This window comes from Numenius arquata, chromosome 5 (assembly GCF_964106895.1).
Source record: "Numenius arquata chromosome 5, bNumArq3.hap1.1, whole genome shotgun sequence".
Lineage (NCBI taxonomy): Eukaryota > Metazoa > Chordata > Aves > Charadriiformes > Scolopacidae > Numenius > Numenius arquata.
The window spans coordinates 41021541-41044279 of record NC_133580.1 but is presented as its reverse complement, the minus strand read 5'-3'; the positions used below and the strand labels follow the sequence as shown (position 1 = coordinate 41044279).

General features: G+C 38.5%; 1 protein-coding gene across 2 annotated transcripts in view; it reads right to left on the bottom strand.

The window, feature by feature from the left end:
* Positions 1-10967: 10967 nt before the first annotated feature.
* RAPGEF2 (Rap guanine nucleotide exchange factor 2) overlaps positions 10968-22739 on the bottom strand; it is a 189994-nt gene continuing 178222 nt past the window's right edge. For both annotated transcript variants that reach the window (XM_074147893.1, XM_074147894.1), the window contains 6 exons: positions 21965-22150; positions 20064-20216; positions 17272-17497; positions 15111-15670; positions 12222-12527; positions 10968-10993 (listed from right to left, as the gene is read on the bottom strand). In XM_074147893.1, the coding sequence (XP_074003994.1) occupies positions 10968-10993; positions 12222-12527; positions 15111-15670; positions 17272-17497; positions 20064-20216; positions 21965-22150 (1457 nt within the window). The remainder of the gene's footprint in view (positions 10994-12221; positions 12528-15110; positions 15671-17271; positions 17498-20063; positions 20217-21964; positions 22151-22739) is intronic.

The following is a 22739-nucleotide window of genomic DNA, read 5'->3' as shown; positions in this document are numbered from 1 at the left end:
TAGCAGATTTGTGAAAGGTATTGATTGGGTGCATCTGGCCAATACGATGTTTCTAAAATCCCAGCACATTTCATTTATAAAATACTATTTCAGGTGAAAAAAGGTGACCTTCACTGAGCAAGAGGTGTTTTTTAAAACTATTTAAGTGTGTGTCTATAATTTAAGAAATGTGCAGAGAAAGGGGCTTTTTTTTTTTTAAGCTTGACGATACAGAACATGTTTCAAGATAAAAAAAATGTTGGGAAAATAAGAGTTATCCACTGATATTATTTTATAAATTCATACTGCTTTTCTCAACGGCCCTCCAGTCTAAATGAAGCATCCATAGTAGATGTAGTAAGTGAAGTTAAACAGTGGGGAGGGAGTGGAATGAAGGGCAGATTGTGCTGTTACAATGCTGTGAAAGCTCATATGTTAAATAAATATTGGTATAGGCTAAATTTACAAAGATTGCAAGATATACTGCTGAAGGGAGAAGGAAAGCAGTAAAGTAATGTATAAAACATTAACCTACAACCCCCAAACTCCCAAACAGCAGCAACAGCAATTTATTTGACAGTCCTAGGTGAATAATCAAAAGAACACCACTGATCACTAGGCTAAATCAGCTTCATGCCCTTCTCTCCACAAGGACAGAGCAGGCAGAGATCCACAACGCATTGCAAGTGGGACAGCCCACAAGAGAGCCTTCAGCCCACCATACCACAGGAACTTGAACTAGTCAAGCAGCTCATTCGGCATGAAGAGGGGACATGACTGCTTTCAGCAGATCAGCAATTTGCTTTTTTCCCCTTTTATTTACATGTATCGTTTATTTATGCACACTTTCAGAGCATCAGAAATCTGCAGAAGCTCATGCTTCCACCACGATGCTGTTTTGTAGTGACCGCTCCAATAGGCAACTGGGACTTCCTGCTGGGATGGCTCACTAGAATGAAATATGATTCAGGTCTACATCTTAATGAAATGCTGTTAGAACTGAAGCATCGGATAATATAGCTCCAATATTGGGGAGAGGGAGGGAGGAATTAAAGGTAGATCACCTAATTGAAAGTATAACTTTTGCTTGTAGAAAACTTGTTAAGAAACATAGCGTTATAGGTTTTCCACTAATTACAAGTAAGCATGTTTCTTCACGGTATAAAGTGTTCAGAATGCCACACCTGGATAGTTACGCACTTCTCCGTTTGGCAAAGACTAGAAGTAAGGACTAAGGAAAACCTAGTAGCTCTCTGCAGCAGAAACAGTTGCAAATCTGTGCTACTCAGTTTTCCAACCATAAAAATGATTCCCTTAGGAACATCTTGTCGGGACAACCAGTATCATTATGCAGTAAGGAAGACTGTTCTAAGAAAATAATCAGCAAACAAGACATTACAGTACAGGCTGCCATGAGAAACCATAAGTTCTTCAGGCACCTGTGAATTGCATGGAGAATTAAGAATTATAACATCACAAGCCAGGACTTCTCAGGATACAGGAAAATCAACAGTTTCTTTCATAGCCGTCTGTCTGCATGCTGAGATGCATCCTCAAGAGAAACTGTCCTGCTTGTTGGCCAAAGACACTAACTACTGCAAATGAAAACATGCCCAAGAAAAGCCCATCTTAAGTGTCAAGTGTATCTTGTGCACAGAGCGTTAGTGCACTTCAAAACAAGAAAAAGAAATCGTTTGTGACACTTGGACTAGCACCAGATGCAAAGAGGAACAGAATATCAGCACATCAGCAGGCAGCAAATGCATTCAGCTACAATGATTTCTTTACAGTATGCAGAAGAGGAAAGGGAAATTTCAGCCAAAGCTATTAAAATTACAAGGACACAATCATCAGGACAACTCTACAACCAAGGGCAAGTTTACAACTAAGAAGGGAATAAAGGCTGACACTGCAGGTACTACAAAACCACCACATACTCCTGATTTCAGTTAAAACACACAAATTCAGAAACCTTGATGACCCTAAATGTGAAAAAAATAATTAATAGTTAGGTAAAAAAACCACCACAGAAAACACCAAAAAACAAACCAAAAAACAAAACCAAAAAACCACCAACAAAAAACAAACAACAAAAAAGCCAGAACCAAACCAAAGAAGTACTAAGAACAGACAACGCAATATGACATCCCAGCAGCTTAGGGGTCTCCAAGAATTAAAAAGACACAGAGCATGCAACACCTACCTCAGGAAGAACCCGATGCACTCAAAGAAAAAACAAATCCTGGAAAACAAAGGCAAAATCGCTTAAATTAGCCACTTGAACCCCAGACCTGTAGTTGTAAAGACACCAAAACAATATCTGCAGCAAATCCAAGCCATTTAAACAAACACTAAATCAACTCATCCCCAGTTAGTGGTAATTACAGACAATAGCACTTGACTGAATAAATGAGTAACTACACTTTCTGCAAGTGGACAGAGATTTTGAAAGTTATATTTGCGCTCAGTGTATTAACCAGGTGCACAAATAGGCCTTTAAGTGAGCCTTGTCTAACCCCCTAAAGAAAAAGGGCGATACTTACTGCTTGCAGACATTACTTCACTTCAGCCATTCAGAAACTATCAATCAGAACTGTAAAGTACTCCATACTGACTGAAATTGCTGTATTACATCCCACTTATATGTCCCAAGAACAGAAGTCAGATATATTTGGCTCCTTAACCCCAGTAGCTCTGCAGCATAAACAACCGAGAACTGGAAACAATCTTCAATGACTTACAGAAGATACAGGGAGACTTCAAAAACATTAAAGAAACCTGGGAAATGCCAGTTTCCATAAAGAAAATGGAAAAGATCCAAACATAAACCTACACCAAAAAAGAGTGGCTATGCTCGTCACTCTGGAAAGCCAGCCATTTGAAGAGCAAGTGCCAGAATGGAGACATCCCAACCAACCAAATGTTGTGATACATGAAGTGGTGATAGTTCAGCCCTGCACAGGCCATTAACAACAGGAGTTTTTCAACATAAATTTGGATAGAATCATGTTTTTCTGGAGAAAATGTACATGGTCAAATATGATTAAAAGCAGCAGAAACGTAACTAGTCAGATAGACTAGACCCCTTGAATTACACAGCGTCCTGTACATTGTAAGATTACTGTTTGAATTTGAGAAGTCTTCCCAGAACCACCGCCCCTCCCTTGCTTCCCCTCCTCCCCAGCTCTCTCCGCAGGTCCTAAGCCACGCTCAGTTTGTGTCTGACAAAGACTTCAGCAAAGAAAAAAAAAGTTCTGTATTCATCAGATCATAACTATTGCAAGTACAACAAAGTAAGCGTTACGCTATGGATATATATAGGGGTACTACACAGAAACCTGAACAAAACAGCTTTCAGGAAACAACTGAGAAAAGGGCTATGAATATGCAGACAAAGGACTGAAGTCTGAATTTGCCCTGCCTGGGTACACTCCTTTCAAGCTTTTTGAGCGCTGAAGTGCTGCCTCCTTCCATTGTTTCTGCAGACTGCATACAAAACACACTTTGGGAGGAAGGAAATGGGTGGAACTACGTTGTACAAAGGAGCAAAGAGAAGCTGTGTGAGAAAGCAGCTAATATAAGCAACAGGAAGAGGTTAACAGGGAGGGAGAATTGTGCATCTAAAGAACAACAAGGGAGGCATGAGAAGAAGGAAAAGCATGTATGTGCTGGGAAGAGAAGAACCAGCTAAGTGCACTCTTTCCTTAGTCAACAAAGTACTTAAGACATGAATGATTTGTTGAATCATATTAAAGAGCAATATATATATAAGCCTTAGGAACATAAACTTATCAATAAAGTCTTTGCTATGAGCTTGTCACAAACGTAAAAACTGACTTGCCAAATGAACTTCACGTGGACCAAGACAGCATGCAAAATGTAGGAAGCTTGGTGATTTTGCCAACATTATTACTTAAGCATAAAACAAAATTCAAAATTCTTTAGAAACTTTTAAGTTCAGCCTTAATCACAGAGGGGCCTCCATCATTTTTCAGGTCTGTTCAGCTTCAACAGCTGCGCTGTGCTAATATCTCCACTCACATCATTCAGACTCAAAGGCATCCCACAGTGCCCAGGGACAGCCTCGTTCTTTAGCTCAGGGAGTCATAGGAAATAGGACTCCAGCTTTCCTTGGAAGTTGTGTTTCACAGACTTTTAAGTTTTCTTGTTCGCCTCTAACTCTGTCAAGAAGGCCCAAGACTTTCTCAAAGTCTTTACCTGAGTAAAATTCTTCAGCCAAGGTCTCAGATAACATTACAGAGAGTGAAAAATTTACTAATTTCATAGGTTACCCAAGATACAAAAGCTGTCCAGGATGTATGTCGTCAGCAAGGGGAGTAAACACGTAAGGCAAGGCTCCAGGATAACAAAATACCAAAACAAAACAGATTTTTAGAGTAACCAGAAAAACCTAATCCCCATCCTCTAACCCAAACCAAAATCAGCAAAGTAAACAAAGAGTAACAAACTAGTATTTTGGAGGATGGAGGCAGAATATCAACATTGACAGAAGTCAAGCTGAATTTGACTTTTTCATAGACACAAAAAGCAAAAGATTCAACTGAATAAATACCTCAGAAACAAAACAAGTCACCAGGGCCACTATATGGCCAGGAAAGAACCGTGCTCAGGAGTAATGTATCTATAACTCTGTAACAAAGTGAAATATTCTTCTTCTTCAATATGGAAAATATCATTAAATACAGACAATGGTGACAGCATTCAGCCCAGAGTTCTGAAAGAACTGGTACTAGATATAGGATAGAGTAACAAGACTTGATGAAGCTATCATGCGAGGAGCTATAGCAGGTGACTGAAGAATAACGAACATATGAGAGAAGTGGGGGGAACAAACGATCCATCAGCCTGACCTAATAAAACCTGGACTACAAATAGAAAAGAATAAAATGCAAGGTAGAGATGGTATCAAGAAACAGAAACTTCCTACCAGTGAGGGAGGTGGCAATAAGCTGTGCTTAAACAGTGCTGTAAGAAGAGGAAGTATCAGTTCAGAGAGGGACTACTGCTGGAGTTCTCAATGATTGGATTGGGACTAAATTTAATAATTAATAATAACCACAACAAATACAGTTGGCTGCAAATACAGTGTTGAAAGGCATTAACAACAGATAGATCAGGATATTGTATGAGGAGGATGTGATGACATGATAATCACAGTGACAGAAATAGGATAAAATTCAGATCAAGATGCAGATCATGCTTCATTTCAAAAGCCACAGTTTTGGATATATACATTTAAAAAAAAAATTCAAACTGCACAAGATACAGAGTGGCTACACAAGTTTCCACCTGTCCTACTGAAGTCTGGCTTATTCTGACAAGACAGACAGGAAGAACATATGGCCACTGTAAGACATACATACAAGAAAAAAGAAAGGAAGAGAGCTACTCAGCTTAAAGAATGATTAATACAAGAATCACATACACATTTACCCAAACACATGGAAGTTCATTATAATTTGACTTCTGGGGCTGTAGATCAGCCTCCCAACTAAGAAATGCAGCAACAAAAGCTCTCTCTTCTTAAGAGCAACACAAGTATCAAGAAGGTTATGTGAGGGTTCCCTGCACTGACAAATCAGAACAATCCTTCCAGTTCTATGCTGATGATGAAAAGCGGCACCTCAGCCTGGAAGGTTGCTTTTTAGCAGTGCAATTCCCTCTGTTTTTACTTGGGCTCTGAACACAGACACCAAGAAAGCAAGGCCATCCTGGGCCACATGGTCCACCTTCTGTTAGAAAAAGGCACAGTTCAGATGATCTTATTTGTTACACAAAACTCAATCGAAACTAGTTTAAAAAACCCTCATATTTCTCTAGTGATGAGAAAAGCCTCAAGAAAAATTGAACACACCACCTAGGCAATTTATCTCTGCCACAGCGACTGACCCTGGGGCAAGTGGCAATTTTTTTCTGGAACTGTATCAGAAGATAACAACTGCATGTCAAAATACATTGGTGATGACTGAGAAGGCATTTTAAACATCACTGCTCCGGGAAGTTTCAGCGAAAAAAAGATTTACAAACTGCACCCCTCAAATGCCTTTAAATAATGCTGTACTGGCTTCTTTTCCAGTGTAGAGAATCTAGCTAAACACCAAAAAAAAAGTGGATGCTGTATTAGTATACAATGTTTTTATATATACACACATATATATATAAGTACACAGTTTCATTGCCAGCAAGGGCAACAGTGCTGCAAAGAAAGGGGTCCTGCTTTCAGAGGTTAGACTATCAAAGACAAAACTACCCATTTAAGGATCCACCAAAAATAAGTAAATATCTAAATATATTCTCAAAACTGAAAGAGAAGACTAATCATGCCAAGCCATGAGAGTGTCACCAAATAAAAGGCTGAGGTAGACAAGTCTATACTTAAGGAGAAGCCAGCACTTCTAATTAACACAAACTGTCTTGACACAGAGAACAAAGACTCTTTTCTCTACAGGAAGAATGCAGTTGTGTGTGTTGAGTGTCACTATGTAAATTTAATTCCAGGCAAACCAAATGAGAATAGTTTAGATTATGCAGTTGATGGTTGCTAGTAGTTGAGTGCCTTCAAGGTTTATAGCTTCCTGGCTTGTTCCTGTGATACAATTATGACAATTTATGAATCTAAAGAACCGCTAATATTCTGGTACTGGGGGCATATCTACTCGTTCCTAAGTAGTCACTTCGTATAAGCAAGATAGAGCTTTAAAGATTTTCGTATTCTACTAAAAACTACAAATTTTCATTTAGCACATTTTCAGTGGTGTGGAAAACTAAGTAATTTATTCCATTTTAGGTGAGTAATAAACCTACTTTCACTCCCAGCCTTCTCTCAAAACATGCCATTTTTAGATGCAAGACTCTAATACTTACTTAAAAGATGATCTGGAGGTAGGTGACCAAATTATACTAATCATCTCAGATGGTTGCTTTCTCCTGAGGGGATCAATTTTCAGAGTAATTTTAACAATGTTCATATTTTCCTCAATAGATCTGTGTTACTTAATGAATGCTAGACAGGCTGTTGCTGCTATATAATCTTTGTCCACAAAAGCCTTTCTGATGTTTTGTCACATACCAAGTAATATAGAAGTACTAATACTTGCAACTAAATCATTTCTTGCATTCCACAGAGTCGATTTTGTCTCGACTATTGTACAATCCATATGAGACAGGAAGTCTGGAACTTTATTACATTTCCTACTAATTTTGAAGCAAATAGTTTTCTTGTTTCAAAGCAGCAAACACTGCTCCCCCCTTTAGGAGGGCCAAATATTTTAGTCTCAGATTGGTAAAACATGCATGCGTCTCCAGATGACTAAGGCTAATCCATTAAGGCGGTACCTTCAATACCTCCGCTTTTACAACTTCCATGGCTGACTCCAGTAGGTAATATACTTCATAAAGAAGTAGCCTCTGCCTCAACAAGTTTCAGTAAAAAACAAAACAAAACAAAAAACCCCAAACCTCATAAAAGAGTACAGACCATTGAATGACACTTCTTCAGACAAAAACTTTCCTTAGATGTCAGTGTTCAGTGCAATTTCAGTTAATGCAACACCAAATCCCAGCAACTGGTGGTTTACTTGTCCACATCTTGCTGCATCCACACAATAAGTACAAAATTCACATTACACGTACTAGAACAACTATTAGATCCGTTTCCTAAGAAGTCACACCATAGCAAGCATTACTCCTATTGAATTGGTTGCCGTGTGAAGTGTTCTTTATCTCCCAATCCACAATGAATTAAGCCATGCGTATAGGACAATGAGCGTTGAGGACGTCTCTACATAACGTGTTCTAAAAATACTAATTATAGAAGGGAGACATAAACAGGAGAGGGAATGCTGCCTAATCCAACACTATATCAAGCATATAGAAAAAAAGTTGACAAGTGTACAAACAGTTCACATAATTCCTCTTACCGACTTGTGAGGTATTGCCCTAACAATGTACCTTTAGAATTACAATGGGACAAATTTACAGGTAAGATATGTAAAGATGTACTTTCATTTTATTAATGTCAGAATCAACAATAGTTCTCCAGCTCGTTGAAATGTGCCCAACAAGTATTAGCCACAGATTAGCAGAGATTAGTTCCACCCACTCACACAACACAAATCTCATTCTCCATAATTTCTTTTCTTACAGTGCTAGAGATTCCAGTGATGAAGACAGAATGTTTACATGAGTCTTATATTTTCAATGATTTTTAACTTGCTTATGACTGTATTTTAAGTGTGGAACGTTTCTAGAATTATGTTAGGGAGAATTAAAATCTGTATGGAGCATTTTGTTGCATCTCTTTGTAATGAGCTACTTGTAGATTTAGAAGCAATGCCTGTCAAGCATTTTAAAGCTAAATGGGATATAGCTGATAATGGCTTTAGCGGTGACATTTTAACCCTTCTTCAGTCTTCTGCATACTACTGAAAATAATGAATCTAACCTCTGGAAAAAAAATCTACAGATTTGACATAGAATTAACGTCAACTTTTATTACTGGGGATGCTATTGGGTGATCTTTATTACTTGAAATACCTTCTTTGGTATCACTTTCCATACTTCTCCCTTCCCAAACGCTACAATATGCATTCCTTACTTTCACACCATACAGAATATCAACTCAACACGATCCTTCCTTTAAAACTGTTTACGTGCTGTGTATACCTAAGCCCATTCCTACAGGAACTTTTTCAGCCTCTCAAACGTTTCTGCTGGGGACACACAACATACCAGTCATTCTCATTCAGCACTACACACACCAATCTTTTAAAAAATTATATCAGCAACACAACTGTATATTAAGAAAAACTCCACACCAATGGTTTGCCCACATCACTTGGCAATGTCCCTTTAATATTAATACACAGAGAAGTAAAATTTTTTCATAAATTTGTTCAAGTATGTGGAACATGTAAAATGCATAAGAATCAATATGGACTTCATTAATGTTATATTTATTTATTTTCCAGCTTCATACAAACTGGATGTAGAAGCATAAACATAGTACATTTCTACCATTTTCAACAAAAATATAACCAATATGTACAATTATTGTATTAAAAATACAAAAGGGATACAGACTCCACCAATGTCTTTCTAAAAGACATACAGGTACAAGTAGTATCAAAAGTATGAGGAAATCACCAGTTAATTGTACATTCTGCACTTGACATCACAGAGCGAACTGAGATTAGCAGTCCTATGGTCTACAATTACTTAATGCTTATATAACATTTGTGCAACTTGTGATAGAGCTAGGATTTTGTATTTCTATATGCACATGAGGTCCATAGCCTTGAGAATAAAACTGGCAAATAATGCATATTACATGTAAAATTACAAATGCATAATTGACAATGTGATATATAAGCAAATAGACAAAAGCTATGATTACAGGAGAGAGAATTAAATAAAGCACTGACATTTGTTTGATACAGTGAAAAAACACTGCAATTTGATCTTTAAAAGTTGAAGCTATTTACGTTTATCTACTGATCAATATGATCAGCTGAGTTCAATGGAAAAAAAAAAAAAAATCCAAGACCAGCAGTTCCTCACATTTGAGTACTACTCGGATTGGCAGCCTTCACTTCTCCGGAGTCTGTGCAAAAACAACACAAAAATAGAGGGGAGGGTCATTTCAGTCATTATAGGGTTAATAGCAGCTGTGAGCAGGTGGTTGCTACACATTGGCCTTCTCTACACATGCAGTGTTCCATGAAGCCATTAACAGTTGTGACTATTTCTGCATTGCAAAGGCTGGCAAATCTAAACGTGTTATTTTTCATTACTTAAAGGCTCGTTTATCCCCTAATGCCAAAGTCAATAGATAGAGGTTATTAGATCAGTGTTAACAGCTGACACGAGCTGTGACATCCCAACGTGCCTTCACTGCAATGTTATCCAGTTAATTTTTCTTTTAATATAACTACTATATAGTAAAAAAAAATAATAAAAATAATATATAACTTAAAGGTGGGGTTGCCGTCTGTCTCATTAGAATGGGACACTTTCTTTGTTAGTATGCCATCCTGTATTCCACAAGGCACAGGTATGAGACACACAGTGTCCTCTTCCATCACCGGCCATTTGCAAGCACATGTTTCTGCATTTACACTAGACCCAGCTGAGGATGCCATTAACGGCTGAGGATGCCATTAACGCTAACATTTACAAAGTTTTGAAGATTCCTGGGAGGGGCACATTAACAGTGAAGCTAGAGACGGTCAAGGAAAGGCTGCAGCCCGTAACCTCTGCCTTCCCTTCTGCCCTGCTCAGCCACGTGATAGCAATATTCTTTCCAGGAGCTCAGGCTGGCAACCCTACTTACAGGTATGAAATAATACTGTAATTACTAAGCAGATGCAGTATTTGACCTCCGAAACGCAAACATACAAAATCGTAACAAAGGCATTGTAAACAAGCAAATAAGCACTGCCTCCTTGAAGGATTTCAATGCATTTTTCTCTTTGCAGGTTATAGGCCAAATGTAATTTGACAACTAGCTTATCTCATTATCCCAATGAGACTAAGTGCTAGGATCATGATTAAAATCTAAAAGGAAGATTATTTTTTTTTTAAAAAAAAAAAACAAAACAACAACCCTTCCAGGCATAGGGAAGTGCAGCCAGAGTTAATCATCCTGATGTGATGATCTTGGAATTTGGAATGATACTGTGTGATGTGGCAGACAGCGACAGTGGTAGCTTGGAGATTGCTGCACTGTGCATTTCAAGCAACACAGTTTGAAAAGTGCCAGGGCGATTTCTTCACAGTATTTCACATGCAAGGGGAGAGGGGACAGAACGGGGAGGGGCGGAGGAAGAAGCCCCATGCTGCTTTAAGGCAGGGAAGGAGGCAAATAGGTCCACCATCCTTTAACTATAGTTCCAAGGCTCCTATTCTAGGGACGTCTTCTTGTGCTCTCCTTTAAGGTGGCTCACTCTGGATCCAGAAAAGCCCAAGTCTTAGACAGCAGAGACTTGTTCATCTTCTGCAAACACAATAGGATAGGGGAAAATAGAATTTAGTTCATATAGAACAAGACTGCTACTGAATGAAACAACCTGTACTGTGCTCACGTGTCTTCTATTTCGTTGTATTAGGCATAAATTTTAAAAGAATCTAAATATCTGTACATTTCATGTCTCATGAGAAGTATTCCTTTGTAATTTTGTTCTCGAAGAAAATAAGACAATTGCAGTTCCTCAGCTTGAAGAACACCACAGCTACTCCTAGACATCCAATAGCTTCATAGAGCCATTTTACATTTTTCCCTAGATATATCTGTGATTTATTTAAATTAAGATTGCATAAGTATCGAGTGCAGCTTTAGTCTTCATTGGTAGAAACAATTAAAATTCTCTGTCATGGTAATTCTCAAAGTTTGAGGCAATTTGATTAAGGCAGACTTCATTGTTTTCCATCATGTTCAACTGCAGAGTTCATCCTGCACATAAGACCTTAGTAACTAAGCAGTTAGGGAGAGAAGGGGAACATTAGCCTCTCTATCATTAAGCAAAACAAAGCATTCAAATAAGTGATTTGGGCACTGCCTCACCTAAATTTTGAGCAGCTAGCCCCAAAAATGCAATCCAGCTGTGCTTGCACTCCATAGAAAAACCAGAAAGACTGTGTCTATATAGCTTTTCTGTCATTATAGTTGAGCTAAAGCATAAAGATGCAGACACACTTGGGTAAGCGAGGTTGCAAAAGAGTACTGGGCTCGTTATGTGAAGCAGTTGGTGTGGAAAACCCAGTGTCCACAGTGTAAGACTTTCAGGTAGAATGTGACTATCCAAATAAACCTGACCAACAATGCTCTATGGGGCGGATGGGCAGGTATTCTATAGACCAGGATACTTTTTTGACCATTAAATACATGGTTAGTGCCAAACATTAGGTACGCTAGAAACTTTCAGGGTAGGTAGGACTGTACCTGATGAACATAGGCACCTTCAGAGAAGTTGCCTAAGCCAACTGTTTGGTTACCCAAAATTCAGGTGGACCTAGATTCCAAATTTTAAATTATATTTAGGATGAACTGAATTCCTCCCCTTCCAAAAAGTTAACAAAGAGCAAGTTTTGAAAGATGGAAAAAAGCTCAAATTATGGCAAGAATTTCTATGGCAGAACACATTTGCGTAATTTGCTTTGTGTCTGTGAAAGCATTGACCATTTTTGCATGCAGCACACTTAAAATCTAACAGTTAGAAATTTACCATCTTCCTCTGTGGAAAACCCTTGAGACGGATAGTGAGCAAGACGTGGATCTGACTCATTTGGTTTATGCCACTGAGGTTTGTTCACAGGCCTGCTAGTTGAATGGCCATGCGACTGCTGCTGCGGAGTTGATGTCCCATGAGTCTCACATGTCCGTGCCACCATTCTAGACCTCTGAAGTGCTATGTTGTAATCTGGAGGCTTTCTAGTTGGATGGGAGCCACCTTCTGCAAACTCAGCAATAGGTATTCCTACATAACCAGGAGGAGTTGGAGGTGGTTCCCGATATCGACCCTCTTTTCGTGCTGCAGGAAAAACAACAGATTATTATTAAAGATAGTAAGAGGAAAATTGCTCAAAGGAAAATAAACAGCGAAAGTTAAATAAACATCAACCAACTCAACAGCCCAGGAGGAGAAAATCCGAAGGACAAAAGTTAACTACCATACGGCAGACAATAAGGCCTTGAAAAATAAACCATGAAAGAAAGTGCAGAATATACAGCATACTCATATATATGAATATAATATATGAATATATAGCTATATTCCAGTAGCGAACCATTAATCTAATAAAATTCACCAAATCACATGGGGAATTTTAGCAACTTAGAAACTTAGCAACTGAAGCTATTCCATCAATTGTATAGAATAGAACCTACACCGATCAAAGTAACGTGGAAGACTTAAGAGTCCACAGAAGTGGCAAACATCAGGAATACTGACATCTCCCAAGGAGCATGACTATCTTAATCCTGAAGATGGGTTTTGTGCTTAAGAGCTCATCTCTCTCCATCTTGGCAATGAGGGAAGGGGCGGGGAGGAAAGCACCTGATAAATTATTTCTTCCTACAAATCTTACTAATTAATGAAACATAAACTACAATTCCAAAAGGTAAGGAAGAGAAGTGGGCTTCATCTTCATACTTTCTGTATGCACTACTGCCTGCTGCTCTTACGGTTGTATTTTCTGCAAAATTCAAACTTGAAATTATGCCCATAAGAACACTGATTAAATATGATTTTATATAGGAGATGGACCTCATAGAGATGTAACTGTTTACCTGAATAAACCTTAACTCTGGGCATACTTAGAAGTTCTCTCTTGCAGAGAACTTCAAAGGAGGAAATAGGAATTAAGAATTTTAAGCATCTGCAGGAACACGCAGCAGATAGGCATACTCTCTATTTTGGACTTATGAACTTAAAGAAGTCAGTTGGGGCTTTGATACTGAACACTTATTGTGGGTATAGTCCTTTAACACATGACCATGTAACTTACAGTACAAAGGCAAAACACGAGCAGGATAAACCACTGACACAGACAAATTACTCTCCGCAGCTTGTCACACACTGTATGTTCTTGCACAAGTGGCGATGACAACATCACCCTGCATTATGCAGCATGGAATTGAATGAAAGGGCAGTACAAGCTTAAAATGGACTGGTGCTACTAGGGTGTGAGTTTTTATAGACTAAAAATAAAGTCTTGGTATTATAACAAAATCAAATAGTTTCTGATAGAATCTAAGTATTTTTCTTGGACACATTGTTTTAACTGAGCAAACCAGCATGAAGAAGTTTCTGAGAAATGTTATTCAAAGATTTCTGAAAAGTAACTTTGACGCAGAAGAAATTATGTAGAAAAAAAAAAAAATCTATTAAAATACTGCAAGAGATCAATATCTATTTAGTCAAAAGGAAACATGTAAAGATAGTGGCTCCTGTTGGAGTGATATGCAGAGTTACATTTGCAGCAAAATTAGTTAATAGTACTGAAGCACGCAAAAGCGTGTGGCTTGAATTTTCAGATCACTTTCACATTCCTATAAGTCTCTAAAAACATAGTGGAAAGCACTGCCTTGAGAGGCAAGTTCGGACACGCTTGTTGTACATTTTGGTGGAAACCAAGGGCTTCAAAGAGTAAAACTAGAGAGCGGCATGAATCAGAACCTGGAGTCCTGAACTGAACAGCTTCCTCCTCTTCATAGTTCAGGGATTCAGATCTGCACCGAAGCTTTGAAGCAATGGGACATTGCTACGCAATATACTTGGGCAAAAAATGGAAAAGCAGTTTATCACAGTGGTCTCAGCATGACCTCAATCTGGCAGACTTTTTCAGCCGTATCAGTGCAAAATGGCTTTTAGATAGTCCTTCATATTAACCTGAAGAAAGGCAAAGTGAAGGGGAATGAAAGGAAAGAAATAGGCAAAAATGCAGAGGTCTTGGATGGCCCAAGGACTGGGATGCGTAAAATGAAAGTATGAGAAAAATGTTAAGCACTGCCAAACAGACCTTCAAATTAATTGATATATTATCTGATCTTTCTTTTGTTGAATGATTATAAACGTATTTCAGCTCTAGTTTCTTAGGAACCTCTTCGCTTTCAACAGTCCAAATAAACATCTCAGTTGGTAGTTAAGCACAAAGTGACCCCATTTTCAGAAGTAAGAATATTCACAATCATCAGACAAGTCATACAGATGTACAAAGTAAAAGGCTTCTAAAAAAATCAGCCCACTTATTAAGATATCTAAATATAGAACATGGAGCCTTACAGTGAAAAGAAATTCACATTTCAGGACACCTAAATACATCAACCTCTCAAAACACTGTCCAGCAGCTGAGCTAGTCTTTCTGATGTATGGCAGCCTATCTTGAAATACAAAGAAGCTGCCAGAACTGAGAATCAATAATAAGTGATATTTTCCCTAGCAATAAATGCACAGTTAAAGGGGAAAATTTTAGAGAGACTACTAAATGGTTTTGCTTTAAAAAAAAAAATAATCAAACAAGACAAAAAAAAGTTTTAAAATAATAATAAAAAAAAACCCCAACCTATAGGCAAATCAATTAAAATACTTCATGGTAAACAAAACTTAACTTACCAATAAGCCCCTTTGTACTACTTGGTGATACTGCTATATGAGTGGGCACGGGAGTTGGCTTTGACTCCTCTGCTGGTACAGATGTTATGCTACTGGTTTCAGCTTCAATCGAAACATCCTTCCCACCCCTCCGCTTTATGGTACCTGTATCACCTTCTGAGTCCTCTCCCCAATATCCTGTTGAGGATGCCCAGCTTGCTCTGGACTGTGCTTGATCAAGGCCCTCCCTACCTTGACTTTGCCTGCCATACTTTGTGCCATGATCGGGGAACATCAGCTGGTCCATATGACTGCCCGAGGCCCACAGTCCTGCCCCATCGCCTGAACTATCGAAATGAGCGTGTCCAAAAGGCAGAGTCTCCCAGCTTCTCTGGTGCTGTATTGTTTGTATATTGTCATGAGAACCACTTGAACAAGAAGTCCAGCTACCACGGCCACTGTCAGCTGCATCAAGTGAAGCTCTGTCCCCCTGGTCCTGTGACAGTTCTTCTGTACTAGGAGAAGAAAGCACCGTTGCTCCAGCATACAGGCCTCTGGTCTCCGACAATGGTGCATATGAGCTACATGCACATCGAAGAGGGAAAAAAAAAAACAAAACATAAATCCAGTGTTGGAATTGTACATCATTTACAAGACACATGAAGAACTCAACAGTCAAGAGAAAAGCAAACATACTGAGGGGTTGGACTAGATGACCTTTCAAAGCTCCCTTCCAACCCAAACCATTCTATGATTCTGTGACTGAAGGTTTTGATGTAAGTTATATTATTTGCATTAATGACTAATTCAATTTTGAGACTAGAACAGAACACTTTCCTTTCAAGCTCAGCCTCAACAAAAAAAAATTACTGGATAGATATCTTGACGAAACTTAACACTTCAGTGGTGTTATTTTAAAAGGTAAAATCTTAACTTTGCAACAGACCTTTAAGACAGGCAAATCACATTGACATAGATAAAGGGGTGCAAACTGATAAATAGGGTTTCTACTGCTCTTCCAGCCATGTGAAGCAAAGGATCAGAAGTTGAAAACCAGATTTTTAGCAGGAGGTGGCCAAAATTCAGGCTTAGGTTTCAGCTTTTCAGGTTTTTCTTCTGCTTAGGAAATTCTGAAAGCAATTTTTCTAATATTTCTTGCAAATGGAAATGTATTTAAACCTTAATTTTAGAAACACATGCTACTTTGTAGAGTGAGTATGTTCTCTGTAGCCTTTCAGCGATTAAGTAAGCCTGACACTATCACTTACACAGCAGCAGTGAAAACCGACAAAGTGTCACTTTTGCTTAGCGGCTATCCAAGCTCCTGGGATTTGTGCTTCCAGGGCAGCTTGCTATGCAGACAGGAACCTTTTCCCTCCAAATATTTAAGACATCTTTAATCAGATGTTTGCATAGCCTGGGATTCCCAAAGCTGAAGTACACCAGTTTTGGAACAGGCCTGCCATCCACATACCCTGCAGAATTAAAAGCCCTGAAACCATTCAGAGGACTGAAGCATCCAAATAACAGCTCAGAAAAGTAAGTGGAGACTAAATAGGAGCCAGAGCTCCAATTATTTTCAGACCAAGGCTCACTGCTAGAGATTTAGAAAACTCCTCACAGCACTAGCTTCCTCACCATCACACAATTTAATTACCTAGAAAATTACCTAGAAAGCCAGCAGCCTGATGTGAATTTTAGCTTCTGATTATTGTTGACTAGGAGATATTTGGGGTAAAATATTTTTGGGTTAGAGAAATATACACTTTTCTATGAAACAGACTGGAAAATTAATAGCTATTTCTGTTCTCAGCTTGATCACTGAATAATTGTATGAATAACTTCTCGTCTAATTCAGTTAATTCCCCATCTAGAAAACAGGCTAGGATACTAGTCTGCCATAAAGAGGATAATCTACAGCGCTACTAAATACTCAGATGATAAAGACAATTGAGGTGAAGTCTTACTGCTGTAGACCTCATCACACACTCAGGAGTGCAAAACCTTTTCTTGTCAGAAAATGGAGCATGATCAGCGTCAAAATAGTGGTTTTTAAGAGCAGAGGAGAAAAAAAAATATTTGAGAGACATACAGCGGAAGTTACATAAAGAAATATACATATACATGTCACATACACACTACATGAAACTATAATGTAAGTAAGCAGAAATAAAATGCTTACCCTAAGCTGTATTGATCCGGTTCAATCATGATTCTTCTATCAATCCTTCCCACACCAAGATTTGTCTCCACGATGCTGACAGAATGCCTCTGTCTCCTCTCATCATGCAGGGAGACTGGCATAGAGTCAAAAGAGGAATTGCTGACAATACTAGATCTGGAAGAAATTTCGCTGTGACCAGAATCTGAAAAGTTATCCACCGTGCCACTAGGAGCCAAAGTATAGCCTGCAAAGGGAACACCATGTTAATCAGACACTCTGAGAAGCTCAGTTATTGCCAGGCAGCCAGCAACATTTACTACTAACTAATCATAACTACAGTTACATTTTATTCACAGAAGCAGCACTGCAAAGGACAGAAAGATACGTAGCAGAACTGTATAATACTGTGTATTCTGTCTTTTAATCAGAGGTTTAAGATTGTGGGAACATGAACTTCTCATTTAGAAACGAACTGCTCACCTTCTTCCTTCTCTGTCCTCCTCCCCCAAATTATTTTCAATGCATCATCATACTTGTACCTTTGCATTATGAAATCTCACTTCTCAAAAACTGCCTGTACATAAACACTGTCTCCAAGATTGGAACGAAAGAGATGTCCTGGACAAGATTATTGCTTAAAGTAATCCAACAGACCCTCTCACACAGTTTTTCTGTTCTGCAAAGCTACTCTTCAGAGATGAACAACAGATACAACATGAAGCACAGATGTTTGGGCTGATTGCTTATTACGTATCTTGGCTGAGACAGGGCCAGATTTTCAAGCTTTCTTTGTGGTACTTGGCTAACTAACTACATTCCAAATAGAACTTATTACCAGAATTATACTGCCATTTGGAGGTAGCATTGACGCTGCCAGACCGAGATAAAATCCGCAAACCATGTCAGAGAGGCAAATTCAGCTTTTGTTTTAGTATTAAACAAAGTTCTGCTGAACGCTCTTGCCAGCTAAATTAAAGATCATTAAACAACATACACCCACAAGTAACTGCCGTTTTTATTTTTTGTTTTCAGTCTACACATAACTGTCAAGATGACTTCAACTGATCTATCCTAATTCACTTGCTGAGAACATGAAATTGATGCTGCCATTTTTGTCTGAAAGAACATCCCATTAGCACCATGTCCTAGTGACATGGTTTAGTGATTTTTTTTATCAGAATTAGGTTGATGGTTGGACTAGATGATCTTAAAGGTCCCTTCCAAGCTAGACAATTCTATGATTCTAAGTTGCTATCAAAACAAGGATTTCTTTTAAAAAAAATAATTATAATCATGTTTATGATTTGGTTTTTGTAAAAATAAAGTACTTTTCCCACTATGAGTCAAGTACAGAATCCCAATTCCTTTTTCAAGAAATGCACAGGCCTGACCATATTTATATAAATTCACTGCTAATGTAGTATTTGGGAAAAATCATTATGATAGCTTACAAGGACTCGAGGTGATAAACTAAGTCTTCTCTATATAGCATCCTCCTCCATCTGACCTTAGTAAATATCACTTCAATAGAGATTTTGGATAGGCATTAGTACTTCCTTGCCATATTCATCTCTCCCCTTTTCAGATCTCTGCTTATTCAATGGAATTATTTTTCCTCCTTTTGTTTCCATAAGCCCTGCCTATCCCAGAGGTCCTTGGTGAATTGTTATTCTTGTCACTGTTCTTGCTTCAAAGAGGAGAGGAGGAACTGGTTGGGTCCATTAGTCTGGAGCCATAAGGCCTCAACTGATCGGCACTGACACCTACCATAAAGGCGGTAAAGAAAAAGGCTTAGCTATCCCATTTGATGAAAATGTAGAACCAGTGATACATAAGTTTCAAATCCTTACCATCCTCGTGCAGATTAGGGAAAGCTATGGCTACAGGGAAGGCTCCAACACACTCATCTCTTCAGAGTTCTGAACTTCTGTTATGGGGACTCAACTCCAAAATATGTATTTTACCATAATGCTACATTATCTAACTGTTAAAGCGAACTTTTATGACATTGTGAAGAGAGAATAACTTAGAAGCTATCTGCAATACAACTATGCTATCATATTTCCAAAGGAACTTTTTTTGTTGTTTGTTTAAACTACAGGAAAATGCCTCCATTCTCTGTTTTGTCGATTCATAACCCAAACAAGTACAATGAAAAAAACCAAAGAGGCTTAAAAAAAAAGTCCCCTTAAAGTCCTAAATACACCCTAAAAACCCAACTCTATGAAGTCACTTAAAAAGAGCTCAGTCAAAAAAGCTCCAATGTGTAATACTGTTCCTCAAATATCCATATACAATGTTTGAATAATTAATCAGGCTGCTAGTAAAATGTTGTGTATTAGTGATTTGAATCCCAAATATCTTAAACCTGCCTGTCATACACAGGTCACATCCCATCCAAATGCGTGACACAGCAAACGATTCCTCTAATAGGCTTGTGTGCTTAATGCTGTCCAAAGATTTTAAGTGTCAATCTGCACATCCTTCCACTGACAGGAAACACTGAAGATGGGAATATTTTTGTCAGAAGCAGCTGCAGTGAATGACCTACTGCATCAAATCTTGCATCAGATCAGGCTATCTTTCCTGGTTTTTGCTAACAAGAGGGCTTTCAGGTATCCCTGAAATGAGGTTCCCAGGTATCCTTTCATGTATCCCACTGTGCACTACACTTTCTGCCCCCTTGCTGACCATACGTGACAAAAACAGGAGCAGCAGCAGTTTATCCTGAGTGTCCAAACTCTCTCTCAGAAGTTTCCAAAGTGTATAAGCTTCAGGAAACAGGATGAGAAATATTGCACATCTAATACCTTTCCTTGGAGAGCTCTGTGGTGAAGTGGGAGGAGAGGACAGCTGTGAAGATGCACTTGAGACTGTGTCTTCAGATTGTTTCTTGTGACGATCCAAACTTCCTTCTTCAGATAATGAAAGAATTTTCTTTAAAGCTTGTGGGGAGTTAATGCCTGTAAATAAGAATTAATGTAGGCAGATGTAGAGTCCAGTATAAATACATCTTTCTATTTCACAATGCATTTATAGAGCAGACACCATACAGGAATAAACCTTAATATTTTTTCCTGTATATTTGTGAATTTTTGACACCATATTAAATGAAGCAAAACATTTAAACCTACTCCCGTTTAAAATATAGCACTTTATTTCTACATATTAGTGAAGCCCAGTCTTTCATTCCGGCCACCTAAGATAAATGCTTTGTCACAGAAAAGACAGCACGGATTTGGTGTTGCAGAATACTGCCTGTGCAATGTATAAATCAAGGATATGCATAGTAATGGTTACTGAGAAACTTTAATTAAAGTTATGTTGTATCCACACACATGCAAATCTCACTGGTTAGAGAAGGTTTATGTAATAACAACTGAAACTGTTCTCCTGTTTCTTTTCTGTTCAGAATACCCTAGAAGGTCAAAGAAAGCTGGAAAGAAGATGAATAAGATGAGGCTTACAAAACAAGGCCATCCTGCAGCTGCTTTTCTCCCTTTCATTTTTGAGAACCATCTCTGCACCAGCTTATTTTAGGAAACTAAAGAGTAAAAACATCCTGAAGATGATGTATGATGTAAAGATTTAGGGCATCAAGAATTGCTTTTCTCAGGCAACATTTATCCATCTTTCTCTTCCTCTCCCCTCAAAAATCCACTCTGGGACAGTCTCAAAAGTGAAGACGGAGCTTCTCTGACAGTTTTGCCGATGTCTGTAGTAAAGGTTATTTTCAAGCAGTCTAGAGATCTTATCTTTGATCTGTTGGATCACAATGCTGCTATCAATAATTTACAGCTGCTTTATCAACATAACCTAGGCAGTTTTCAGAAACTTTCCCACCATGAGCAAAAATGCAGTCTATGGTGCTTCAAAGTCCTTTTAAGATTAAAATTTAGTGGTAAAATCAACAAGAACTAGATAAATATTACATTGTTTCTTGCTCATTTTGCTGCTTCTAATGTTTCACTAGCAGCCTAAGCCATACACAAGTAAAACTAATAAAAAGTAAAAACAGAATTAAGCTCTTGTGAAATAGCCATCACGCAACAGGAAGGGCCAGTTATGCTGTATATACTTATTAGGAATATTAACGTACTTCAAGTCATATGTAAGAAGTTCTTTAATAATGCATATACATTACATACACATGCTGGGACACAGATCTGGAAATCAGATTAGAAGAAATTCCTATAGTCTGGTATCTTTCTGAGCAACATGCAGGCAGCAACGACTGAATAACAACAGGGAGTAGAAGCCAAAGGGACAATTCTCAACGTGAAACTTCAGGCCTACATTTCTCACAGGACTACCAGTTTGAATAGGCCTGAATTCCACATTAAATGTTCAACTTTTGAAAAAACACCAAAACTTCTGAGGCATCTCAGATGGGTCACTCAAAAACTCCAAGTCACTAATCCCTTTGGAAAAGTTAAGCCAAGATCCCAGGGCAGATACTCAGAAACGTTCATTCTTTCCAGCTGCTAGTAACAGGTAAATACTTCTACTGATTAAATTGACAGGATGCTTTCCTAGATTTCTTTCTTTGCATTTCTAGAGAAGATAATTATGCATACACACTGCACGAACTGGCATAACCTGCATGTAATGCTACTAGAAATATATGTCTGATTCTTGATTAAAAATGTCTCCCTGACATAAGCAAACGAACCGGAGTGTATTAAACCGAATACTTCGTTGTTCCGCTTACCGAATGGTGGGAGGTCTTTGACTGGCACTTTCTTGCGAGAGGGATAAAGAGATACGGCAGGGACCTGCAATGCTTGGTTTACTTTATGTTGCTGCTGCTGCTGCACTTTCTGCTGGATGCCTGCCCGGGGAGCCACCGGTGACGTTTCAGACTTTCCAGATCGCTTGTCTCCTGTATTCTTCGGCACTTTGCAAGAAATGGGAGAAAACACAGAATGACTTCTGGCTAAAACTATTGTGGGAGTTTTAATCTGAGCAGTGCAAAGCCCTCCAATTAATAATTAAAAGGGGCTCAAATACTTCTATACCTTTAGATAGAAAAGATCAAGAGGAAAAGAGGGGGAGATTTAACTCCATTTAAAATATGTACGTTATCAAAGAACATATCCTTTTTTCTTAAAATAAAACTCTCATAGGTGACTATCGTTATAGTTATCAATAACATGACCAGAAGGTATACTGGGTTATCATAAGGACTACAACTGGTTTAGAATGGATATATAATTACTATTTTTTGCTACCATGAAGGAAGGGAATGGCATAAGATACAGCATTCCCTCAAATCAAAATGAAACCAATATCCAGCATAAGGTCACCCTCTGCTGCAGCCAGGTGCTTCTGAAACACCTGGACATCAGGAAATCCTCTTTTCCCTCTCAAGGTCAAGATATCCAGGATGACAAACCCTATTCACACCAATAGCCTGAGTACATCAGAACAGTAAAGAAACTTTTGGCTCCTCCATACCCTTTGTATGGGCAAATCTAAAGAACCCT